The following is a 10,202-nucleotide window of genomic DNA, read 5'->3' as shown; positions in this document are numbered from 1 at the left end:
ACCATGGTACTTAAATACCACAATTGAAAAGTTTTCAGAAGTTCTTGGCCTTTAAAAAACAGGCCTCTGATCTTGGAGTGTAAACACTTCCTCCTTTTATCATCATTTCACTCATTTCTGCTACTTTGGGAATAGTGTTATAGGATCTTCATTCTTCACTGTCTAGCCACTGGGTGAGAAGTCGGAAACATTTTCATCTTCATCAGCTACGTGACAGAGGTGGTGTTCAAGTCGCAAGTTACTCTGCCGAGAATCCACCTTTTTTTTTAAGATGAAGCAGACACAGTTGCGTTGATTTATTTTTTTCAATAAATCATGATAGAGAGAACATTTGTCAAGATTATTCTTTTAAAATGAAATTTTACCACAGGTGATTTTTATTGATACTTGATTCATAGTGTCTGGTCTCGATGAGATAGATAGCAATTCATGTGTCAAACTGCAGCAATGGCATTACCACCTATAATTGGGGTAAGAACTTCTGTTGGCAAAAGTTGTGTGAATTCTTTCCCTTCCTGCAAAACAGATGTTACAGTTTTTTTTTTCATTTCGACTGTTGTTAGGACCCTGAAATGAAAATTTGGCATGAACACACTCCGAGTTTCCCTCCCTTTACTTCTCTCTCCAGTTCAGGAAGCAACTGCTCCACTTTTTTTTTGTAAGAAGCAGTCATCTCAAGTGAATTAGTCATCACAACATACACGCATCATATTCAAAACAAAATTCAAGTCTGGGGCTAGGAATTGGGTGGAATAGTTCCAATTTATGAACTGTTCAACATTGGTAACTTGTTGATGATCTTGAGCATTCAGGCGATACAGGAAATAGATATAATTACTTTGACCGTGGACTAGTCTTCTAGTGGTATTCTCCTGATGGTACATTATAATGCAGTTTTCTCATTTGAATGACTTTTCAATAATTTATAGTTTAGAGTGCTTTCTGACTATGTTGGAACTTTTAGGTTATTTTCCTGCTGTTATTGGTACAACAAAATCTGCAGTGAATTTTTTTTGAACAAATTGTTGATCAATCTCTGGAGGGAAATACAAAGCATGGATTTGAATTCATACTGGAACAAAATATCAGTGAAATCATTTTCATCAAGGACTGTCCTCACATGAACCGGGAAAGATGCTGTAGTGTTCATTTCCTGTGCATATCTTCATTCTAAATAAGATCAAATAATGACAGGTTTGGTCTACACATCCTGCAAAACATCTTGAATTGTTTTTTCATCACACAAAAAGTTGTAAAAATGCCCCAGATGAACTGGTTTGAGGTTTACATCTTGTGAAAATTCAACCAAATGAGTGAAAGGTTTGGGTTTTACATTCCTCTCATTGAGTAGAAGAAAGTCACCAACTATTTCTCAAAGCTTTACACATCACCTGTGAAACAGTATTGGAATGCCAGACAGCAGTTCTTTTGTGTTTTGTAAAGACCACTTACAAAAGGGTTTCCAAGATCTGCCTGAGAATCTTGAGGAGCTGCAGTGGACTTGGTACTTTGGCTGGATGATATGCCTGAGAATAAGAAGCGTTCTTGGGGTAAATCTGTCTGCTTTCTTCTGATTGCTTGTTCTCGCTGCCGGCGTTACATAAGGGGTACGTTTACAGAGTCACAAAATACTTGTATCTTGTTTTGAAGCGTATAACGTGAGGAAGTACATTCATGGCCAGTGCCTATGATATCTAAACATACAATATATTATTGACCTCTTAGGGACCATGCATGCTAATGTATGTTGGTGTATTTATAGCTCCTGCAACAACACACAAATGCTTTTGTTTTTTATTAGATAGGTAATGCCAATATTTCAGTTATTCATGGCTTGGTTGACAGTCCCTGATACTGAATAATGAAGACTGTTGGAATCCAACCAATTTTTTCAATGGTGGATATAAAAAAAACCCAAATATTAACAAATCCAAAATAATTATCTAACAAAAGACAGTCATCTACTCCTGCATGCCTCCTTCATTTTCTTATCACCAACAATGTGCATATCAAGGTTTTATCAAAATAATTATCATTTCAAATTTCATTGTTGATTTTGATTAAACATTTAGTTAACATTGTGCTTTATTTTTCTTATTCTGTTCTACTTGTTTGTTGAGCTTGTCTTGACTTTTGATAAAGGTAGAAATCTTCCTTGTAGTCAATCATAATTGCAGAGAATGGGTACCAATCTAATGAGTCAGTGTTGAAGAAGTCTTTTTGTAACATATGTGTAAAGACCAATCTTGCTAGAGATGGCTGAAGAGTGTAGGTTATCAGCATGTACGTAGAACATTCAACATTCGGAGGTACCCCATGATGGTGGCATGCAAATTTATGTACTCATGTGAACTTGTGGCTTTTGCCTGAAGGCATTTATAGCCAGGATAGTCTTTGTTTTCAAACATGACATTAAACTGAAGATGAACGCTCTCTCTCTCAACATCATACAGGCAATTTTATGATTTCCTTTAAAGTGTAATCCATTTTGTGTTGTGAGTTTGGGGCACAATGAATTTCATATTGACAAATGTTGCCCAAATTATCTGTTTTACTAATGAGGATGAAAATGTCATTTTCATGTTTTATGATTTTGAATAGTCTATTCCTTTTTGCAGACCTGTAATTATGGTATTTGAGCTGAAACAGCATACAGAATATTGCTTTCTTATTAGTGTTTTCTTCTTTTTATTGAATGCCCTTTTAATGAGGGTGTCTTTTTGTTTTATTTTTTCAAGTGTGACATCTAGTAGTCATTGCTTTCAGATTTGAATGCAGTTTTAGTCATTTCAAGCGATTCAGGTAACTTCAATTCCTTCATCCAAAATCTAGGATATGTATCTCTTTTCACTTTCAGAACACAAGCTTCACATGCCATGTTCTTATGACCGTATCTTTTTGTATTCATCAGCCAAAAATCGAAAAGATTTTTTTATTTGTAGTCAACATGACCTTGGATGGAAGTCTTGTCCACACATTCTAAGGGTGTGTTCAATGTCCTCCATTTCTGGTTGTTAAAGTATACGTCTTTCATATCGCTATGCGGAGGAAAATTTAAATGTGGATAAAGAAGCGTTTGAAAATGCATTCAGCTTAGATTTTACGACCTTCGGCATCGCGAATGTGACATTGAACACGTTTCACTTTCGAAACATCTTTAAATTTGCTCTCACTGTGGTAGCCTACACAAGCACGTGTCAGAATTTACCCTTCTTCTGGTGGGTAAAACTGCAATAAAGCTGCGCCAACAAAAGCAGGAAATGTAAAGATTATCGAAGTATACAGCTTTATATTTTCGACTCTGAACGGAGCACCATGTCGTGTTAGGTGTTCTGTCATGATTCCTGTTGCTGTTCAAATTTGAAAATCAACTTTGAACACACCTTAAATCTTTTATCAAAAGGGTGAACATATCCCCTCTTTGAATGTTTCGAACCCTTCCTGAAGTGTGTGTGTGTGGGGGGGGGCAATTCTCCCCTTCTGTTTTTTTTCTGTTGTAAAGTGACTGTCACCTTGATTGAAAGGTCAAGGCAGATGCATTAATTGACCACCACTACCTTCAGTTCCTGGAAACTGAGAATGGGTTAAGAGAGGGGTAGAGCCATAGGGTCAAGCTGCCCTAGAAGACTATGGGGGATGAGACCAATGCCAGGAGTAATCTTCAGAAATACACTACTTTTCTTGTGATAAAGGTCAATTCTTGGCCATCCTAGTAATACACTTAGGTGTTAAAAAGTTGGGGGGTTTTTAGACAAAAAAGGGAAAAATTAAATATTTTCTCAGCTGAGAATGGAGAATGCATGCTCCTGGAGTAGTCTGCAGGCACAGACCCTGATGGATAATTTAATAAAAAAGTGGGTCTTCGCAAAATTGCCTTTGGTACACTGGTCTTTATGCTGCGCATTCAGACCCCTTAAAGGCATGCTCCGGGCTGAAAATGTTTATAGCTAAATAAATAGAGTGAAATTCACACTGCAAAATGCTGAAAATTTGATCAATATGCTGAAAATTTGATCAAAATCGGATAATTGATAACAAAGTTATTAAATTTTTAAGATTTGCATTATTCCAATGAAACAGTTCTAGGCATGTCTTCTTGAATATTCATTAGATGGGCTGATGATGTCACATCCCCACTTTCCTTTTTCTTATGTTATCACATGAAATCATAATTGTTTCATTTTTTTCATGTATGTGAATGATGTGTCTCCATTATTATGAAATAAGTTGCAGCAAGAAATAACTAATATACTTATATCAGTTGTCGATCCAATTGTTATAGTTCTTGGTAGGAAAATTTTGAATAAACCTTATATCATATAATAAATAACAAAAGAACAAGTGGGGATATGACATCAGCCCACCTAATATTCATGAAGACATGCCGAGAACTTTATCACCGGAATAATGCAAATCTTTGAAATTGAATGAATTTGTTATCCAATTTTGATCAAATCTTCAGCATTTTGCTCCGTGAATTTTACTCTGTTTAATAAGATATAAATGTCTTCAGCCTGGAACATCCCTTTAACTCTAAAGGATTGCACAGCAGACTACTTCAGGGATGGGAACTGAAATTACATCAGGTGGAGGTGTATATAATATAATCTTGATATCAGTTTTGATAGACTTTGGGATAGGTCTGAAGTTGACTATTCATTTAGGGTCTATATCTAGCTCTTCTTGCAAATTGGGCTTGTTGAGATAAGCGCCTGCATTTAGAATTGGCAAACGAGTAAAACAGCAGCTACATCTGCCATAATCTATTTGAATCACTTTGTAATGCTTTGGAAAAGTGTCACTTTAAACTCAATCTATATATTAGATAAAGTATGTTTTCTTCACTTTGAATATTAAATGTAGCATCACAGATGCTAACTATTCCTGTTTTGCAAAATTTAACATTGTTTTTCCATTTTTTTTAATGCTGGTTACAAGGTTGATGTATCTGCCAAAGATTGATGGAGATTGGTTAATGCAGGTGTGTGTGTGTATTTGAGTTTTGTCAGACGTGTATCAATCAGATATGATTATTTACATCTGGGACCGACCTTTAACGTCACCATCCGAAAGACGTGACCAGGGCTCGAACCTCTGCATCAATTTGTAACTTCCCCACAGCTTGGATTACAGGCGCACGCCACAACGCCCAGTTTGTGTGTTTGTGCAGGGTTTCACTTTCTAATAGTCTCTGAAATGGGATAGACTGGAATATTTTAATGTTTTCAATCACACAAACATGTTTTTCACTTTAATTTCGAGGTTAATTAAGACGCTTTCTCCTTGAATTGTCCTTTGATTTATTTTTAAATTGGTGGATGATGAAAGCAAGTCACGTTTTTGATCTGTTGTAAGATGTAGCATTTCATTATAAAATTTTTCTTTGTGTCAAGATATGAGAGGTGTGAGGAAATCACCTCTATAATATCTTATTAGGCCTGTGTGTCAACTCCCAGCCACACCGCCCAACCCCCTCCAAAAAAAAAGTTATTGCAGAGAAACTCATATGATGGTTTCCTTTTGCCATAAGATCATGTGTATGTTATTAGATGAAACATATTTTTCAATAACTTAGATTCACATTTTTTTGTAGTCATTTGCAATTATTAGGCTAGTCTAGATATGGCTTGATAACTTTTCGCATTTAAATTCCATGGTTGCTTTTTTCCCTTGATTCAATTCCATACATGCCAAGGTTTGTTTTGTATTCTTTTTTTTGTAATAATATTGAGTATAATGACAACCGTTGTTTTCATAAAATTTGGTGATTTCGTAAGCCAACCATCTTTGTTTATATGTCTTCAGTAATTTTATAATCCTATAATGAGGCATGGGTAATTGATTTACTGTATTTGGATTTTGGAATTTAGACAAATATTGCAAATTGAGCTTGAACAACAGTGGTAGCCACAGAAATCGACAGAGTTTGATTTAATTAATGAGTATTGAAATTGCTTCTTTGTTGTGAGATGTAAGACTAATTGCTCTCTGACAGCTTTATTTGAAATTTAATCACAAGAGTACAACATAGCTTGCATAGTTCAAATTATGTACTTAATGAATTGGTCATTCTGGCATTTCAATCATTAACCCCTTACAATATATAAATGCTACAACAAAGTTAATTGTTGTTTTGCTGGCCAATTACAGAGGGGTGGAGAGGGAAAATAAACCGTGAGTGAATGAAAATGAAACTTGAAAAGAAGAAAGGTGACACATCTTGTGGTAGAAAGTGCTTTAGAATTACATCCATGGTGAGTTATTCATTGGTGTTCATTGAGTTCATGGTGAGCTGAAAGAAAGAATGGGCATGGGCAGGTCTCCATCAGTCCAATTTCGCTCCTGAAGTCACACTAAGTTTCTATCCCATTTACAGGCTAGTTTACAAAGCGATTCAAATCAATGCTGTTTTTTCCTGGGAATGCACCCCTTTTCCTTTTAGTAATATTAAACTGCAATACTTGGAATCTAGTTTGTATACATTAGTTGTTGCTATGTCTAGTAAAGCTTTCATGTTGTCAAGAACGTATTGTTTAAGGAGTAGGCCTGTTCATGAAATTTTTATTTTTTAAATTTTTTTTTTAGAAAACTGGTTCGAGAAACCCATTTCCATTAGCCCAATTGGTGAAGTTTGTGCAAGCTTGTAATATGACCTTGGGCTTTGGAGCATGCACACTTTGGGCTCCATTTTGGATTATACGTGATTATATCACATCAAGAATTGAGCATTTTGAGCCGAAAAAAAGATTGTATACTCGCAAGCAAGTTAGCAGGAAGATTTGCCAAACAGCATAATATTTAGCAATAAAGATTTTGTCAAACTGAAGTTGACTAGGGTGTGCAGTTTTAAGAGGAGGTTCACATCATTATTACAATTGATGTCAACATCGTTCAGGGCCCTGTATCACAAAACTGAATGTTTGATTGTGGGGGCTGATTTTCACAATTGATTGCATTGATTATTTCTTATGATCGATTATGAAAATCAGCCTTGTGATCTGAGCTTTGTTGTGGGGCCCTGATCAAAATGATTTTGCTACATAACAAGAGTGGGAAAATGGGCTGATAATAGGCTGATGGGTAGGGCTCTGAGGGGGGGTATAGTCAGTTAATACATAGCCCCGAGGTATTGGTACCCCTGCCTTGCAGAGTTGGTTGTCATTTGCTATTTGCAACCCTTCAAACAAATTAATTCAGCTAAAGAAGAATAGAGAAGCATAATTTTAAAATTAGTCTTGGTCCCAAGACCTGAAACTCCATTCCAACATGTTTCAAGCTAGAGGCCCTATGTACGTAATTTTACCACAGATGGCCATCATTCCTTGGTAAATCCATTTAAGCAAGTTATAAAAAAAATCATTAATTTACATCAAGTAGGGCATATTTTTACAACTTAATTCTTCCAAGAAAAACTATACATTGCATAGGAGGTAGGCCTATGTAAAAGACATTAGGTGCAACAAACGATTATTTCATGAGAAAGTCTTTAAAATCAAGGTTAATTGCCACAATATTATCATTGATCAAGATCTGGTACATTGAAATAGATTATATCTTGTGGAAATCATGACATTTTAGCTGAAAACAGATAATTCTGATGATCACTAACACAGGAAAGCATGTGTGGGAAAGTGTATTTATATTGCTGAGAAAAATACCTGACATTTGATAGTTTTCTGTGCTCATTTCTCAGCAATTGCACATTTTCTTCCAGAGCCACTGGACAAATATTTTTTATTCATACATACAAACACTTGGGTGGTAATGTGATTGGATTCTGTTTTATCTCATTTTGAGGTCGTTATCAAAACTGGTATTTATCTTTGAATGGACAGTCAAATTCTGGCAAAAAAATTCAATGGATGGAAAAATGTAGGCCTATATGCTATTAAATGTTAATGTAGAAATAAGATTTGAATTTTGAAATAATGATTAGGCCTATACACTACAGGTTGATATATCTATACCAACATTTTTAAAGTAATGTATTAGATGTGCATTTCACTAATACCTCTCATTGATGTAAATTTTCTTTGTTAGCTTATTTGACAGTTGTGACTGTATAGTGGATGTTGGACAGAAAATTTGAATTGTGCCTGTATGCAAACACTTCTTTTGTGTATTTATTGTGTACTTTTGAGTAGATTTTGATTAGATTTTCATTGGAATTTGTCATATTCTGGTCATTATCCTTCATTTCTGTGAAGTTAACTTTTCAAGGCTGTTGTTGCAGACTACCTGCTTGTAAGCAGAGGTCAAATTAGGCCTACTGCAGTGACCTCATCACCCGGGTCACACACGAATTCTTACCCGCCAAAAAGGAAAGAGCAGGGCACCCCAATCTTGTGCTTGTGTGTGAGGTCTTTTATTAGAAGGGATCTAGACGATCGGACTGCATGCTGACAATGAAGGCGATGGGAGGCAAGTCTGTGATGTGTGTATAATAAGAGGAGAGGGTGATGTCAAAATCATCTCATTCTTGGTGTAGAGATTGGCCTTGGCAAGGTGGTGATTACCAAGCTCGTTTCTTTTTTTCCTGCATGTTGTTGTGCAGCTTGTGCTTGCGCATGCATTTGTGGGTAGACAGCCGGACAGCACAGGCGTATGGACACCGTTGTGAGGCTGCAGTCTGGGAGTTGTGTGAGATTTTGATATGGGGTTGTGCGCCGGTGACATTTTAAAGAGAGGGGATGGATTGCAGCGATCGTTTGGGTTTCGACGGGATCGAAGGAGACAGAGATGCGGGCTAGGAATCCCGGTATGGTGTAAGACAAGATGGCGGGCGTCTTGATGGAGCCGACATGTGCCTGTGGCTATACACAGGAATACGCATCACAGCGTAGTAGTGGTTCACTGCTGCATCTTACGTGCATTACATCTGTGAGGAGCGACAACCAGGCCAAGCCGATTTGCTCCCTCGCATACATACTCTCCCACTAGCATACCTTTCTCCATATTCATGATTATGCTTGTGCCAGTCGGGGACGGCTGTGGGAACCACATGTTATTCGATGAGTGCGCCAAGTCTCCACATGGCCAGCTCGTTTCCTGTCAGCCAGCGAGGAAGCCCCCATGCATCCACCACCATCCCATGCTTTCAGGGGCGTGTTTGGTATGTATTCCATATGTAGCACTCCCCCCCCCCCCCCCTTCATCCCACCTTCTGAATGTTCTTGCTATAATCATGGCAAGGACACGGCTTTAATAGCTTTTACTTTTTTGAAAACAATTTCATTGTTATTTTTTCCCTTGGACACGTTAGAAGTTTGAATCCATGAAAAAGGATGATTTTTATTCATTTTTTGTAAAGAGAGGGTGGGGATATTGCAGATATCACACTTGTCATTTTTTAACATCTCATTTTCGTGAAATAAGTTTTTTTTTATAATTTAAACCAAACAATTTCCAAGAACTGATGAACTCTTAACTTTTATTGTGGATATTTTTAGTCATTTTGATGGGAAGTGAATAGATCAGCATGATGTGTATATCACCTGTTAGAGCCTACTGTGCAGGGGCCTTTGTGCCTATTCAGCAAGTTGACGCCTACACACACATTTTTTTTTACCCTCTTGTATTGTAGCATCATGAAGAAAGCCATATGGTGTGTGGTATGCTTCATGTGGAATATTTTACACCACCAGCAGCTGGTGAGCTTTGTTATTATTACATAATTATTTTAATTAGTTATTCTGTAATCATAATACTTAATTCTTGCCCAAGTCTACTTGTAAATTCATTTATTGTGTTATCAGAGTTGAAAATACATTAGTGCCTTTTAGTGGTACTGGTAGATACAAACAGCTGAATTGAATGTACGACGAGTGATTTTCCCTGAAACTATTTAAGACAACCTACAAGATGTCTCTAAACCTAGACTGGTTGTTTCTTGTGAGTATCAATTTATCATCCCAGAAAACTTGCACTTTTGTTTGCCTTGATTCAGATAGAGCTGATTGGTCTCTGCTCATGGAATTTGTATGTATTCCTCATTAGTGATAATTAGAGCCCAAGCAGAAGCTCTAATTGCCACTCCTTGGCTGTTCCACAGGAAATTAGCCGGATTAAAGAAAAGATGGATTTGTTTGTTTGAAGGTACTAAAAAAAGGCTGGTTTATTTGGGTGAAGCTAACCAGGCATAGAGGATTTCCTTTATAATGAGCCTGGGATTCAAGATTATCCTGAGATCCCACATCAAGCTG

General features: G+C 36.8%; 1 protein-coding gene across 4 annotated transcripts in view; it reads left to right on the top strand.

Annotated features, from left to right (window-relative positions):
* Window positions 1–1,486: 1,486 nt before the first annotated feature.
* Window positions 1,487–10,202, top strand: part of LOC121407046 (serine/threonine-protein phosphatase 4 regulatory subunit 1-like) — a 51,993-nt gene continuing 43,277 nt past the window's right edge. Inside the window, exon 1 of one of the 4 annotated variants that reach the window (XM_041597956.1) lies at window positions 1,487–1,607. In XM_041597956.1, coding sequence (XP_041453890.1) covers window positions 1,523–1,607 — 85 coding nt within the window. In that variant the 5' untranslated portion in view covers window positions 1,487–1,522. Of the gene's footprint in view, window positions 1,608–8,974; window positions 9,113–9,586; window positions 9,651–9,965; window positions 10,096–10,202 lie in introns of those variants that run through there. The other 3 variants (XM_041597958.1, XM_041597957.1, XM_041597955.1) reach the window with 3 other exon arrangements.

The sequence above is a fragment of the Lytechinus variegatus genome, chromosome 2, assembly GCF_018143015.1.
Source record: "Lytechinus variegatus isolate NC3 chromosome 2, Lvar_3.0, whole genome shotgun sequence".
Lineage (NCBI taxonomy): Eukaryota > Metazoa > Echinodermata > Echinoidea > Temnopleuroida > Toxopneustidae > Lytechinus > Lytechinus variegatus.
The sequence above is the reverse complement of the archived record's forward strand: the minus strand, read 5'-3'. Positions and strand labels throughout refer to the sequence as shown.